The sequence below is a fragment of the Antennarius striatus genome, chromosome 4, assembly GCF_040054535.1.
Source record: "Antennarius striatus isolate MH-2024 chromosome 4, ASM4005453v1, whole genome shotgun sequence".
Classification (NCBI taxonomy): Eukaryota; Metazoa; Chordata; class Actinopteri; order Lophiiformes; family Antennariidae; genus Antennarius; species Antennarius striatus.
In genome coordinates this window covers 6,540,770-6,557,945 of record NC_090779.1, presented here as the reverse complement: position 1 = coordinate 6,557,945, position 17,176 = coordinate 6,540,770, and the positions used below count along the sequence as shown (strand labels likewise).

The 17,176-nt window shown below is 41.8% G+C and overlaps 1 protein-coding gene across 1 annotated transcript in view; it reads right to left on the bottom strand.

Annotated features, from left to right (window-relative positions):
* jph3b (junctophilin 3b) overlaps positions 1-17,176 on the bottom strand; it is a 40,802-nt gene that overhangs the window by 11,391 nt on the left and 12,235 nt on the right. The window contains exons 2-3 of the mRNA XM_068314184.1: positions 15,117-15,603; positions 12,180-12,545 (exon numbers count right to left, since the gene is read on the bottom strand). Of these exons, the coding sequence (XP_068170285.1) occupies positions 12,180-12,545; positions 15,117-15,603 (853 nt within the window). The remainder of the gene's footprint in view (positions 1-12,179; positions 12,546-15,116; positions 15,604-17,176) is intronic.

Sequence of the window (17,176 nt, the reverse complement as noted above, 5' to 3'; positions counted from 1 at the left end):
TGTGTGTGTGTGTGTGTGTGTGTGTGTGTGTGTGTGTGTGTGTGTGTGTGTGTGTGTGTGTGTGTGTGTGTGTGTGATATATACAGTATATGTGTATGTGATTGTTTATGTGTGATATACAGTATATGTGTGTATATGTATATTATATACAGTATATACTGTATAGATATACAGTATGTGTGTGTGTATATAGGGTTAGGTTTTATATATTTATATATATATATATATATATATATATATGTGTGTGTGTGTGTGTGTGTGTGTGTGTGTGTGTGTGTGTGTGTGTGTGTGTGTGTGTGTGTGTGTGTGTGTGTGTATATATATATATATATATATATATATATATATATATATATAAAGAGAGAGTGAGAGAGAGAGAGAGTTTTGTTTGTTTTTTTATCAGTGTTTTTTATTAACTGATAAAGACTCATAAAACAGCAGATGAGGTCGACTCACACATGACTATCCTCTTGAGTCTCATCGATAGAAGGCTCTGTTCAGCGGTGGAGTTGAGTTGTGAAGCAGGAGTGATTAGCTATTGTTGGGGGTGGACAGGACTGCAAAGCACTCAGAGCCTTAGGTGTGAATTATTGTGTTATCTCTTCAGTCATCCCTCTTCCTCTCATCACTCTCATCACTTTTAATAGGAAACACCCCAACCATATTTTACACGTTTGTCAAATCATCAGCCGATTTTAGAAGTGACTTTACAACATCAAGGAAGCACTTTATGTTAGTTCGGTCTCTTCAATCTGTTTCATCTTGTGATTATGCAACAGGTACACACACTCACATGTACAGGTGTGCCCATATGAAGCCTTTTTGTCAGGTATTTTTACTAAAAGAACATGTGGCGTGCACCGCCTCCTTCATATCTGTTCTGTTGTGTCTTTTCAAAGCTGTGAAATCTCATTACAGAGGATGTCTAAAGTAAAGCGGTGAAACACATTAAACACACCCAAACATACAACGTCGGCACCAGCGAATTACATGACACCTCCAAGTGGCTATGGGAGGACACACTTGAAAGAAAATGGCTTTATCGCCATAAAATTATTTATCCTACTGCCCCTGCTTGTTGGCCTTTCACGTCTCCCTCATCTTTCTCTCTAACAGCTCTGACAAAGCGTCCTCTCATATCTCCCTCCGTCCTTTGTTTATCTCTGTCTCTTGCTAATGGCTCTTTCCTGCTTTGTTACGATCCTCCTCTCATGCGCCTCCCATCCCACCATCTCTCCCTTTCTCTGTGACGATATTAAATCGATCATTTCTCTCAATCGCAACCCCCCCCTCACCTTTTCCTCTTTCTGTCCAATCGCCTATCTTTCGAAGTGCTCTTGAATCGCTTAAAACTGGCTCGCCATCCCTGCCTCTCTTTTCTCTCTCTGGGCAGTAACAGTCTTGATGCAGTGTTGCATGTCGATGGATATTGATTTTTTGCTCTTCGCCTCGCTGTTCCTCTTTGCCCGTCTCTGCACCCTCTGCCAGCACCGCTATGGCAGGCTCAGTGTAGTCAGCACCACCATGTTGAGTGGTTAAAATGATTTCTTGATAAATGCTAAATAAATTCATGCATATAAATCAATAAACAGCTTGTGTTTTTAAGAATTCCATCATGTGGGCTTGTTTCCATCAACCTAATCTCTTGATTCTCTTGCGAAATCAAATCAAATTACACCAAATTACAATTTTCAATCGGTTCAGCTCCCCCACCACTCCCGGCTCCTTGTCCCAGGCCTCCCTGCAGACTGCTCCACTGATGCTCCACTGACTGCTCCCTCCTCCTGTGCTTCCTCTCCTTCCACTCCTGCCACTTCTCCCCAGCCCACTCCAAAAGCTGCGAAGCTCAACGGCCCCACTTCAACCACTGTACTTCCAACCTAACCCTAATCCTAACCATCACCTCCTGCATCGTCCCTGTACCCAAGAAAGGACGCCCTACTGAGCTCAACGACCACCGACCGGTCGCTCTTACCTCCCACGTAATGAAGACCCTAGAGCAACTGGTCCTGGAGCTCATGCGTCCACAGGTGCAGGGTGCTATGGACCCTCTCCAGTTTGCCTATCAGGCCAAGCTTGGGGTTGACGACGCTGACAAACTGACCTCCATGGCTGTGGACCCCTACCCCGTGAGTTGGATTACGGACTACCTAACGGACAGACCCCAGTACGTCCGTATGGGGGACTGTTTGTCTTCTATGGTGACCAGCAGCACGGGGGCACCACAGGGGACCGTTCTCTCCCCCATTCTCTTCACCCTCTACACATCGGACTTCAAGCACAACTCGGATACATGCCACATACAGAAGTACTCCGATGACACTGGGATACTGGCATGTATCCGGGAGGGTGATGAGGGTGGGTACAGGGCATTGGTGGCTGACTTTGTAGAGTGGTGCCAACAGAACCAGCTCCAGCTCAACATCTCCAAGATGAAGAAGATGTCGCTGGATTTCCGGCGGGCACCTCCCTGTGCTCAGCCAGTGATCATCGAGGGCAGTGAGGTGGAGGTGGTAGAAAACTATAAGTACCTGGGACTGCAGCTAGACAGCAGACTGGACTGGTCACTCAACTCGGACTGTGTGTACAAGAAGGGGCAGAGCAGGATGTACTTCCTGAGGAGGCTGGCCTCCTTCAACATCTGTCCTGAGCTCCTTCTCATGTTCTATCAGTCCGTAGTCTCCAGTGTGCTGTCATACGCCATTGTGTGTTGGGGTGGAGGGGCCAGGAAAAGAGATATGGACCATCTGAACAGACTCACCCGCAGAGCAGGCTCAGTGGTCGGGCTGAGCCTGGACTCTGTGGAGACAGTTCTGGGGAGCAGGACCATGTCTAAATTCAGGGCCATCATAAACAACACCAGCCCCCCCCTACACACCACCTTTTCCCAGCAGAGAAGCACCTTCAGCGACAGACTGCTGTCACACAGCGCCTCCACAGAGAGGCGGAGGTCCTCCTTCGTGCTCCATGCCATCAGGGGGTACAATGACTCTCTCAGGAGGGGCGGGGCGGAGGTGGTGAGGTCAGCACGCGGTTAAATGGATTTAATTTAATTTAATTTTATACTGTTTATATTTTAATTTTATACCATTTTTATTTTTATTTTTATTTTTTTTAGTATATGTACTGTTAATGTTACATGTGTCTGTTAGTATCTATCTATCTATCTATCTATCTATCTATCTATCTATCTATCTATCTATCTATCTATCTATCTATCTATCTATCTATCTATCTATCTATCTATCTATCTATCTATCTATCTATCTATCTATCTATCAACAGGACAGAATGTCTTTCTCTCTTCCTCCTTCTCATCCAGACACACAGGAAACAGTCAGAGATGGGTGAGCTGGGGAGGGTGTCTTCAGCATGAATGAATCAGTAATAATTTATGATGAGGCCACGTCACTGGAGTTCAAAAGATGAATGACTTCATCAGTCCAGCGAGTGAAGGGAGGGAGTGTTTGTCATCACATGGACAGAGGAACTCACATCCTTTACCCGGTTAGAGCAGGGTTACAGGTTTAAATCAAGAAGAGCTGATTCAACTTCTTAAAGTAAGAAACCTGTAACAGTATGAATTATATGTTAAATTAATATAATACTACTTTACAAGGTATAGTATTAGGAACCATATTACGTCTTAGTCTCACATTCAAAGTCAAGATTTTTTTTTTCCTGCCTCATCAGCAAGCCTTAATTTGCTCATATTTCAACAAACCGAGTCTATCATTTGTGCTACTGTTAATTTTCTTTTTTGTAAATAGAATAGAAAATAAAGGTATTTGTGTCAATCATGAAGTAAATGGAAAAAGTGTAGTAAAAACAACCATTCAAGAGCATACCTAAAAAGTATTCTCATGTCCATTCTCAACAAACTGAGAATAGACGTGTACAGTATAGGTTCTTTATGTCACGCTTTTATTTTCAGAGCACAGCTTAATTATTTAATGAAATTTTTTTCCAGTTTCTATGGTTACGGGCTGGACTTAGTCAATCCGGTTATTGGTTTCACTTCTAGTGCAGATAAAATCAAGTACTCAACTTTTCCATACAAAACTTCGGACATGTGCCACAAAAGTATTTGTTTAGTTTTTTGTGTGTATTAACCAAGGTTACAGCTTCGTTGAGGAATTTGTCTCTGATGAGTGTTTGTAGAGCATAATTAAAAACTGTTTAATATTATTGTCATGTTATTTAAAAATTGTTCATATCCTGGAAAGTTCATTCAATATTTTATGGTTGTTAAGCACTTCCTTCATTTTTTCATTTGTAGTTAACAAGGACGATTTGAATAATTTGTGTCAGTCTGTTGTGGTGGGATTGTGATTATTTCATATTTGTTATTAATAAATGTCACAAATATGAAGGACGGAATGGTGAGGAAGAACAAGGCCAAAGGGATGAGGGAAGGACAAATAAAGGAGGACAGACGGGAGGAGGACAGCCAAAGCAAATACAGTAATGTCAGACATGTCGTCTGTTTTTTAATCAGTCTCAGTCCTGAGTCAAACGGTCAAATTAGTTTTTATAAAATTTATTCCCTGAATTTTAAAAGTCTAGAAGTCTGGAGAGAACAAGAAACTATTTTAGTCTAATTTGAGTTAATGACATTAACATTGTTGATTCTTTTCACACTAAATTTTTTATTGATCTTTTAAGAAATACATAAACAAACAGCTAAACTGGGTATTTAGCTATAACTGAGATCAGTGGGTTCAGAGCTGAGCCGGATCTGCTTTCTTTCTGCTTATTCTCTTTAAACTGTATATAATGTTTTCTCATTAACAATATTACATGTTGATTTAGTGTGTTAAATGACGTTGTTGTCGTCCTGTCTGCGTCAACAAACATTTTCCAGCGTAGGTTTTTTTTCCCCTTTTTTTTAAGAAACCGGAGCCATGTACGCAGAAGGCTCCAGAACTCGTGCTAATCTCCTCCATCGCTCTGAAGCAGCTGATGAAGAGGATGATTCATAGCTGAATATCTACTAGAGCTTTCCGGTCTGCATCACTGTTAATAAAGGCTCTGGGCTATGGATATGAATCGAGGTCACTGGATTACAATGAATGGGTGTGTCCACAAAGCACAGTGAGTCACTGGTATGTTAATCTGGCACAGATTAATTACAGGTAGCCTGATGCTATCATCACATGTCTAACAACAGCGATCAGGGCACACCAGCCTAATGTCATATCACACACACAAATCTGGGATTGAATGTAAAATCCAGCAAGTGACCAGTTGATACGTGATTTACAGCAGATCATGGATTTAGTCCTGGCGCCCAATCTGACCTTTGACCTCTCAGGCTCCTAACATGGAAGAACACATCAACAAGTTGCAGCAACATGTTGTCTGACTGTATTAATCAGAGAGGTACAAAAAACTCCAACTCAATGAACGTGGATGATCCTCAACCAGATTTTCTTTGTACTTCCATTTAGCTCCTATATGATCCTGAGGCAGGGCTGCGTCCCCCAGGCTTCCTCCCTACGCTCCACAAGGAAACAACCTGCTGCTCTGTTGTGGGACAGAGCAGCAGGTTGTCCTGTCCCGGGATCATCTGCGATCTGAAGACATTATCTGTGTGTGCACTGTGCACAAGAAGAGCTGCTTTGCAATTCCACTGTATATTGGGGCGGCAGTAGCTCAGCGATAGAGCATAAATCTGGAGTTTGAAATATTTAAATTAATTATGTAAAAAATGACATCAGCATGGTAATATGATCTAAAGCAAGCTGCATCATCATAATGATGTGGTAGCATTTAGATACCAAGAAGCTGCTGGCATGGTTGCAATCCTAGATCAGCTTTCATCATAACAATGTATAAAAATATTAAGAAATGAGGAGATTATTGCTCTTTGAATCTCAAAACACTACACACTACAATATTAAAAAATAACAGACTTCCTTTTATTTCCTCTGCTGCTCTGACAGCATTCAATAAATATTTGATTCAAGAACCTTTATGCTCAGATCTGAATTTATCTGTCTGAAGCAATTTTAAGGTGGCACCTACTTTGAACAAGGACATTGTGTCACTCCCCCCTACAATATTTCATCTTTCCGTGTTCATGAGCTCCTGACATCCAGATATCGCCAGTGTGCATTAATTGAAACCAACTTAACTGTGTTTTCTACGCCTCTCAGTGTGTTTTTATTTCCTGTCATTATGTCTTTGCCCAGCTGGATTAACCTGTGACTCAATATTAAAGCCCTTGGTGTTCAGTCATACATTCTTCCAACACACAGAACTTTAAGTTAAAAGCTTAACAGAAAAAAAACAATAAAAGATCAACTGGTATCACATATATGGGAAACAGAGAGAGACTGGTGAACCTAACAAATAATGCAATTAAAAACTCTTACATCTATTAAAATACATTTACATTTTATTTTTGAAAAATAGAATTTTCATGAGATAAACGCTGCAGCATTAAAAATCGTTGTGTGCCTTCTGCTATCTGCCTGTTTACCTAAAACACAAGTGTCTTTGGTCGATTACCAGAGTGAGCATCAGTTACATCGGAAATGGCTTCTGTGTATTTTAGTTTCATCAACTGATAGAGAAATGTGTGTTGAAATGCAGCAATCCAGCTCATAATCAGAGCAAAATTGATCATAAAATAACTCATTTTTAGGAAAAAAATTGTTGTGTTTTATATCTGTGGTTCTTCTGGTTTTAATCAACTGGAAGGCAGTTCATCCATTCATCATACGGACTCTGGTAGTATGGTGATAAAAAGTCACACCCATAAACTTTACTTTTCACTCAGTTTTACAATATTTATCCATCTAAGCCTTAACATCAGTCCAGCTGCATGGCTGATATATATCTACCAGGCTAGGAATACATAAGATGACATAAAAAATTAAATATAAAAAAGTAAACAACTAGTGAGTTACTTGTCAAACCAGATGTTGAATCACATGTATGTCTCCCAGTAACAGTGCGGTAAACCAGTTTGTACCACAGCCTGGCTTCACGTAAGGCGAGTGCAGCCATGTTTTATAAACCTGTGAGCTTCATGCTGTGACGCATCAGCATGTAGGAAACAGAACATGTAGCCTCGGACTCATGCAAACACAAGGTCGCCTACATGTTCTGTGCATTAGTTACGGTTATTGACTGTGATGTCGAGGTAAAATACATTACATTATTGATCTGTTCCAAGGGCAACTGCTTATCACATAGAAACCCTAACCGTTTCAAGCAAGCAGTTCATTTACAACCCTACCGTACATCTGAGTCTGATGTCACTGCAGCCATTTCTAATGATAAGTGCTCATTTCCTCATCTGAATAACTGAACCACCGCTGTTCAACAAACTTATCGCGACATTAATGGGTGAGGTTAAAGGTCAACTCATAAACCGTATGATACACAGTGACACCATGATATCACCTCTGGCTCTATGTTGCATTATATTTGATTGTTGCATTGAGTCAGAGAGGATTATTTTATCCTGCCATTAAAATATTTGTGTTAATTTAGTCTACATATAGTTTAGAATACAATCATGGTCTTAATTTCACAAGTCTCTGCACATTCGTCAAGCTGCAGTTAACATCCTGTCCTGATATCATGTATGTAGCTTCAGCACACGTTTCACCGACTGTTGCCTGAAAGTAAAAATGAGCCTTATCCCTGAGCTTGTGGTGAAGTATGATGCTTCCAGTGTGGATGGTTTTCTTTTTTTTTTTTAGATCAGTGTAGTTTTCAAGTGGACACCCAAGGTTTTTCTTCAATATAAATCCCTCCTGAAGTATATCGTTGAATAATGGGCAGAAAAGTCTTTTTGAAGAAAGTTCCTGAGATCTCACATCAATGAAAATGAGAAGCCAGAGTGTGAATGTGTCCCACCATGGCTGTCACCATCACAGAGGCAAAACAAAGAGTCTTTGACAGGTTTTACAGCCAGACAACTATACTGCATCCTTTGACCTTATAACCTGGATTCTGAAAGCAACAAGGTCTGGGCCGGTTCCTAATGGGTCTCTGTGTATCAATTCATATTCATCCCAGGACAGCTAATTAAAAGTTCTGTTTTCAGTTTTGAGCTCAAAGTTATATTTCTCTCCAGCGGGCTCTGGCTGCAGTTGCAAAGGTCAGGGAATGCACATTTTCATCCTAACACCAACCATAATCAATTGTTTAGTTCATTACACCTATAAATACAACAGCGTCATCATAGTAATGGCTTGTGATGGTCCTGCTTCTCGTTCTGTTTGTAATCTGTCAACTATCCAAATTATTTTTAATTGTTCACAGGTAAAGTCATCCCCCTCAATAATTCAGACACATGCACCCATCAATAAAGGGGCATCACATGCATTCTGGGATTCTGTCTAAGACGAATACAGGGAACAATGCATTGCATGGCATGTTCTTCTACAGCAGGATGAACCAGAGGAAGCCTGAGGAACCCATGCAGACATGGGACAACATACATTCCTCCATCCATCCATTTACTTGAACACAAGACGGCCATAATTTTCTCCTTTTCAGCCACTCATCCACCTTGGGGTTGTCTGCTGGAGCCTATTCCAGCAGACAACAGGTGAGAGGCGGGGTACACTCCAGATGTGTCACCAGCTCATCGAGGAGCCACCCGAAAGATAAACAACCATTTCCACTTAAGGACAATTTTGTGTGACCAGTTCACCTAAGCTGCATGTTTTTGGAGGTGACAGGAAGCTGGAAAACCTGGAAAGAACCCAGACAGACACGGGGAGAACATAGAAACTCCGGACAGAAAGGAATCAAACCCAGAACCTTTCACCACCCTCCTCATTTTTACCCACTGAGCCACCCTGCACCTCGGACAGAAAATGTGAACTATAAAAACCCTGAACCTTCTCCCTGTGAGGAAAGAGTACTTTACTTTGTAGACTTGTGGTCTTCAGCTACATTCAGTAACTAGAATCAAGGCAGTAAGAGACTGCAAAAACACGCAACTTACCCAGACCTACTTTCGGGGTAGGTCAGGGTACCCTGAAAGTAGTACCTGACTAGTGCGTAGCTTAGACCTTTCAGGGTAGATCAAAGCTATGACCACCTCAGCTTTGACCATAGATCAAAGCTAGTGCATAGGTAGATCAAAGCACAACTTTGATCTGTGGTCTTACACTGGCCTTCTCCCTTGTCTTTCTATCTTATCCGGTTCCTGAGTGTACAAAAGTAGAAATTTGACCTTAACCTAGTTTTCTCAAGGTCTATCTGCAAGGTCTATCTCTCTATCTGCAACGGTTGCGAAGATACAGTATTTGGTGGACTAACAAACGGACGGATGGACGAACGGAACACATGAACACTGACAATTACAATACATCACCGCTTTGAAACAGGATGTAATTAAAGTTCATTAAATGGTGAAGACATCACCATTCTGCCCTCTAAAGTAGAACAAGTTCACTTTTCTTTAATCATCAGGAAACTGATTCTGTTTAAGGTCCCATTTTAAACTCTTTTTAATCAATTTCACTCAGCTGTCAGATGTCCAACTACACTCTTATTAAAAATGTGTTTCCCTACATTGATCTGTGGTCCTGATTTTCAGCTGTCCAAAAGTTGTTCAAATCATCTCTACTGAGAACAGGTGGTTTCTGTACCTGCACCTCTGAATGCTAATGAGCTCCGTCTGTCAACACCTCTGGGACAGACAGATGACCTAGTGGTGGTGGGCAGTCAGGGCCAGCAAGGCCTTCCCTGCTGGCCTAACATAATCAGAAGTCATGATAATGTTTATGATAATGCATTTTCCTTAAATATATATTGGATAGGATATGACATGGGCCAACACATGACATGAGTCAGTGTTCTATTTTAGGTTAGAGGGGTTTTATCCAATCATATTCAGCTAGCTTGTGTTGCCAGGTTAAATGAAATCTGTCCAGGGCCTTCAGAATGTAGAATGCAGGCCTCACTGCACCTTGAGTGAACGGGCTTATAGGTTAATAGACAGATGCGAGAGCTAATCAGATCACGAGTTGGAAAGTGGAGGTCTTCTAGCTGGCCTCACGTTGACCTGACATATACGTGTCCTGTGATTGGACAAGAGTCAGGTCATGGTTAGAGCATAGAGCTGTAGCGCAAAAATACACAGATTTTGAACCTGGAAAATGTACTTTTTGCTGCCACAATGGCTGAAGGAGGAGAAAACAAAGATATGGTTGCTGATATACTCACAACGCCATTTTCACAACGCACATTTGAAGAGAAGCTAGCTCTTGTGAGACGAAGTACGAGTACGAAATTGTTCTGCCGGGAATGCCTTTTGTTTGCATAGGATCGATTTAGAGTTTGGAGCCACACTGGATTTGGAAAATTGAATTGTTTAACCAAGGCAGCAACGAGACACCAATGCACGACTGGACAGTTGCAGCTACGATGCTTTTAAAAACTTTTGGGGACAGCAGAGTGGATTCACAGCTCAATGAACAGGTACGCAGGGACAGAAAACTCCACAATCAAATGGTGAAAAAGAAAAACCCCCCAGAGAGACACTGAAAAGACTTATTGATTTTGTTGTGTTCCTGGGTAAACAGGAACTTTCATTTAGAGGACACGATGAAAGTGCCCAGTCCACAAACAGAGGTAACCACATGGAACTTCTTCTTTCTCTCCTTGCTTTTTGTAGATGTAATGGTGGATGAGACAGCCGACGTGGGTAACGCCGCACAGCTCGCACTTGTCTTGCGCCATGTAATGGAATCAGGTTTCGAGGAACGTTTTGTCAAAAATGAGTATGTATCTAGTGGCCGGTGAGCTGCTGACATTGGTGCTCTTATTTTTCCTTTCTGGAGGAATATGACTGTTGTCCGGACAAAGTTGTCTGGGGTTAGGGTTCGTGTATGTCTGTATTTTGTGTCTCCTGTTGTGGTGTCATAAATGATGGTTATTTCAGTGTGTAGATGGCTCAGCTGGTTTTGTTCTGTGACGTAGTTGTCTGTAACCGTCTACACCATCTATAAAGGTGTGGCTGCGGGTTCTTTAGCCAATAAAAGGTGACAATAAAAAGTGACAATAAAAGGAGTCGGGCTGACGCCCATTTTTGTCCCATTTGAGAGACGTTATGAGCACCTCAGTCCTGAATGCTACGTTGGTGGCAGCTTACAGTATTATGGGATATATTTATGCATGTTTGACTAAGTAGAACATCACTGAAGGCCTAGGTGTGAAATGCAAGGCCCGCCACTGCGACTTCCTCAAAAAAAAGAACTGTAATTATTCCATGTGACAGCGTAACTGTGTCGCTCCAATAACTAATATTGTCCAAAACACTTTTTTAAAATCCTAAGTTATTGTTGGCAGCATGGTTCATTTGGGTTCTAACGCCGTCCTCGCTGGTTCCAAATCATTCACTTTATAAAAAGAAATACTAATGTAGCCCTGAAGCTTCTGTGATGATGAGGTTAGTGGTGTAATTGTGAAATGCACTGTGAAACTGTGAGCCTTCAAAGTCACAAAGATACCAAATCATGCATGACAGGGCTCGAAGGCCTTTATAAATTTAGATTAAAAGGGATGCTCTAATACCACTTCTAGTCCAACCGAGTACAAGTCTATAAATTTGAGTATTTGCCAATACCCGCTATCGATATGATTAATGCAGTTAAGAGTAATAATTGTAGCTTATTCTCACCTTTTTGATCACATGACTTTCTGATTGTGATGAAAACAAGACACAGCAACCGAATCTGAGCCCATAAATCCAGTATTGAACCCATACCAGATACAAGCAGGGTGCAATTTATATAGAGGTATGGGAGGGATGTTTTCCAGGCTGTAAGCATTAGACTAAATCCTCTTGCCCTGTTCAAATGATTGGCCCTTATCCATGGTCCTGAGGCGTAACTAGAACATCTTCATCATATTCATCTTCCACATCTTGGCAAGAAAATTAAACGTTTCATGTCTTTGTAAATTTGTGTTAAATATGAATGTTAAACTGTTTGGAATTTAGGCTCATAGGGCCGACCACTAACCTAAAAAAAAAAAGCAGTAGGCCATATCTTTCCATGACTAAACCTCACCCTGGCCACAGGTATTCATATTGGTATCTGTGTATCCCAAGAGAATAATAATACATCAACCGTTACAGCACTTACACCAAACCACCTGTGGAATTTTGCTTTAACCAAAAGAATGGAGGACATTAAAAAAAATACCTGGACAGAGCAATCTCAGCCTTCTGCCGGGCAATATCGGCCGCCTTCTGCGCTCCCTCCACGGCCCGGTCCACCTTCTCTCTGATCTTACTGGCCCGGAGGGGGATCAGGTTCTTCCTTTTGCCGCTCACCAGGATATTCTGTTTGTACTTCCCTTCTTCTTTTGTGCCATCGGGAAATGTGGTGCAGCCGTAGCCGTGACGCTTGTTGCTCAGCCACTCCCCCTCGTACTGCAGCCCGTCAGATCGTCGGCTCACGCCAAAACCAGTCCGCTTGTCATTCTTCCACTCCCCGCTGTAGGTCTCTGTTGCTGTGGCGTCCACGTCATCATCAGCGACGACCAACTCCGTGTCTGCATCTCCAAGACTGGAAAGGTGAAAGGTGAAAACTAGTTTGATGGATGTATTTGGTCAATAATTCTGCATTACACCCCAAAACAAGACAAAAGCTCCAAGCAATAACTCCCAAACAGTGACGACAGATAGAGCTTGTGGAGCTAGAAACTGTCAGAACACCTCATTATTCTCCCGTCTTTTGTTAAACAAGATTTCTTATAAAAACTGGTTCCGTAACTTTATATCAATGATACCCTTATTAATCAAAACCGGATGAGAGATAATAAATGGGATAATTGTAAGGGAATAATTCAACATTTTGGAAAATAAATTTAACAATTTATTAATTACAATCTATCTCCTGGGTTGCCAGGCATGTTCTGAAAAGAGTTCTCCATAGAGTTCAACTTGGAAAATAAGCAAATAATGGTGTTTCTCAAAATGTTGAATATTTCTTTTAAAAGTCTCCAACAAAGAATAAATTGAAAATTTATTGTAGGGATTACTGTCAACTGACGCTGCCTCATTCTACATTTCATCTGACCCAGCATTCACATAGTATCAGCAAACCTCTAGGGGCTATTAATTGGGAAATATGTTTTCACTGGCTCAGCATAACATCTATAATATGTTCATAATATGCACCATCAGAGAATGAAAATAACTAACACATCAATAAATAACGGATCAATTGTAGTAGAATGCATGAACATGAATTATAAATGTTATTTTCTGTCTTGCATTCATTCATAAGTTCCTCCAGAGGCTTTGCCGAACACATTTGCAGTAAAAAAACCTGGACGTTTCTCTCTGTAACAGCCTTTATAACATTTAATCAGACCTGATAAGATGCTGTCTGCCACTTTGCCAACAAACAGGTTTAGAGCTGCTGACACGTGTCTTCAAGTAATTGGTCCCTTTAAAAATAAACCACCTTAATCTGAAAACCGTGGAATTTTACACCATTGATTTCCAATGGGATAGGATGGATTAAACATGACAGAGATAAAAATATCCTTTTACTTTTCATCTGTAATTCAGACATCCCTTCAACAGGACTTCTCCACAACTGACTCTGAGGTGGTTCAATATGATAAATAGAAAAAATTATGGACAGCATAAAAGTAGAGATTCAACGATAAACTTGTCACCGAGTGGTAATGTCAAACTGATTACATTTGTATCCACCACTGGACCAACTAACCACTACAGTGTCCAACAGGCCATTTTAGACTGAACACCAATCTAATTTAAAGACACTAAAGCAGACAGGTGCATGCTGTTGTCCACCGGCTCCTGTCCTCCAGACTAGCCGCCTTCCTCATCATGTCATGTCAAAATTAATGCCATCTTTCTGATCGCTAGAGCTGTAAGCTGATCAGAAAGACAGGCCAGAAAATGAAACATCAAATAACTTGTGCTTTAAAAGCTCCAATTTAGCACACAACAAATTCTTTACTCAACAGAAGTCACGTTTCCTTTCTCTCTGCCGGTCTGTGCTCTTGTGCTGACGCGGGTTTATTCATTTAGGTTTGGATACTCCCATGAAAAACTAAAACGCCACAGCAACAAATCAATAAAAACAACCACAGGATCAATTCCTCTCCTATACCTCCACCTAAATAAGATCAAGTGTGTACGTCTGCAGCAGAGACGGGCGGTAGAGCGGGTCGTCCAAGGTTCCAAGATCGGCGGATCGATTCCCGTTCTCGCCCAAAAGCCTGGAGTGTGAGCTGTTGGAGGTGTCAGCTCACCTCCGGAGCACTGCCGAGGAGCTCTTGAGCAAGTCCTCGTCCCCCTTTACAAGTTGCTCATTTGGGGCGCATTATGTAGGAGCTGCCCACCCACAGGCCCCCATGTGTGTGTTACAGGGGCCTGTACACACTAACATACAGTATATGCATGTGTTTGTTTGAAACTAGAGTGAGATCTTAATTTCCCTTCGGGGATTACTATAGTATACAAATTTAAAATTAAATCATGTAGTCTAGTTTCAGATGCCAGTGGACAACACTGCTGCACTTCAGCCTCAGAAACACTTGAATAGAAACTAGTTTGATCAATAAAAGTGCAAACCACTGAAAATGAATTGATTTAGATAACAGTGATGCTATCATTAATGCCACTTCACTTGGTGCTGCGGGAAGGAAATGAAATGTCCTGGAAAGTTGAAACAGGATATTGAGGTCAGCTGACTTGATGACTTAAACTCTTGAGGCGGGTTTGGGTAGTCCAGCCCAGCTAATCTACCCATGATGCTGAGATGAAGGACACAGTACAGGAAAAGGTGTGATTGTGAAGTCATAACGCTCATCAGACCCTCTCTTCATACAAATACCTAAAAAACAACAGTGCTCCTTATCATCCAGTGTGCCTTATGTATGAAAAGGTTTTAGAATATGCCATTCAATGAAGGTGCGCCTTATAGTCCAGTGCGCCTTATAGTGCAGAAAATACTGTAATGTACAGATTATATAAAAGGACCAAGCTAATAAAAATCATTCATGTATTGTGGATTTTTTTCACCACCTTCCTGTGATTTTATTGAAGAATGAAGACAGCCTCTCTAACTAGCAGCCCGAACATCTTCCCCTGCTATTACCTGATAGTAGAGTTGATATCGGACGCAGCAGACGACACAGTACTCATCCCCGCCTCACTCCTAAATGAACTCTGCTTTGACCTCTGGGAGGCCAGAGAGCTCCTGGACTCCGACTTCCTTAGCTTCAAGCCAGACAGAATGGATCTCCGGAACAACCCGCCTTTTCTCTTCCCCTTTAGCAGCTCGGCATCACTGTGTGCCGTCAGCACAAATCCTCCACGAGACACGGCTGGGCTGCTGCCGCTGCTGCCCGTGCTGCACATGGACACGCTGGTGGTCAGGGTGCCGGGAACAGGAGGAGGACCAGGAACCATCGCTCCGGTTCGGTCCAGCAGAGCCGTACCGTTGCTGTGCTCCGAACCGGAGCGGAGAGAATTTATGGAGGTACGGAGTGGGGAGCGGATGACAGCCGCCATGCCATATGGGACACTCTGACGAACTCCATATCCATGCCGCATCCCGCCGACCCACTGGCCCTGAAACGTTCCTGGAGAGACAGGAGAAAACGATCTATAACATTACTCTGAAAACATGTCGGTACAAGACAAAATTCCTCAAACAAAAAAAGGAAAACTGTTCAGCGCTCTACTGACATCACAGTTCCTCATTATATTATCTAAGTGACACCAAAGCAATCTAGCAATTATTTCTGAACTACTGGATAGTTTGGATATTTTTTTCAGCCTGGAGGAAACAGCTCTCTCTAACCACGCCAGACAAACTCCAGATGCTGATCGAGACATGCAGAAAAATATCTTTTGGTATAAAAGGACCAAACTAGCAGAGTCAACGTTTTTGCTGTTATTGTAACCTCTGACTCTTCACTGCCCTCTTGTGGTTGTGTTGATGCCAACGTAAGGGACGAATGGACACTCGTCGGTACTGAACGATGTGTCACTTAGAACTGACCTGTTTCTGCAGTAGATGGAGAATAAATGAGCCTTAACAGGTTTTAATGCGGCTATGAGTGAATTTTACAGTGAAATCTTCATGCAATATGTAAAGATCATCCTTATTTAAACTATACATCAACATATGTGCAGTTTAATTGCTATATTTCCACTAAACTTATACTGTACTGTGTTTACAGTCATATTTAAAGCGGTATTGTGCTGCTTCCCCTTCTCTTTGCATCCATTCCATTTCATTCACGTCTGCATACTCACACGTACTGCTGCATAATAGTTATTACATCCCCATGTTGCAGAAAAGTAGGGCATCTAAGAGTGTGTGTGTGTGTGTGTGTGTGTGTGTGTGTGTGTGTGTGTGTGTGTGTGTGTGTGTGTGTGTGTGTGTGTGTGTGTGTGTGTGTGTGTGTTTGTGTGCTGTCACTCTTCTCTCTTGCTCTTTTACACACACTCAAACAGAAAAGTGTGTTCCAATACGATCATCCCGTCTGCCCGTACCGCTGACGTAACAACGGTCTGATTCATTCTTTAGCAAACGCTCTAACCAAACTACATGACCATATAAGGACTGCGGCCACGTTGTCAGTCTGTAATATAAAAAAGTGAACAAACACACACCCAAGCACAAAAAACATGGTGAAACAAGCTGCCCTCATTGAGACGACGGGCTGCTTCTTACCCGCAAACACACACACTGAAAAATTAAACGTGAATTCACAGTAAAGTCTCATACTGACTTATTGTCAAACAGTGACATGCTGTAAACTCCAATGTATTCTGGGAGAAATAATCCAAACTTGATCAATTATTATTAATTCTTGATAGTTGATTTCTTCCCTGTATTGTACAGTACCACTGATTAAACACAAGATACATCCTATAGTTTTGTAAATTCAGCTAACCAAATGAAATAGACATTCATTTACTAACGGAACTGTGACTGGCATAGTGCTGCAAACCTGCAAGACAGTTATGAACTGCAAAAATAAATTCATACTGAAAAAGTTTTCCAGTGTCGACATGAGCGAAAACAGCCTGTGTCACAGACAGCTGGCCATCACATCTGGACAGGCCTTTGTAATCACGTTAGCACACAGCTGTGTGACCATATGACAGACAGATCAGAGAGTACACACACACACACACACACAC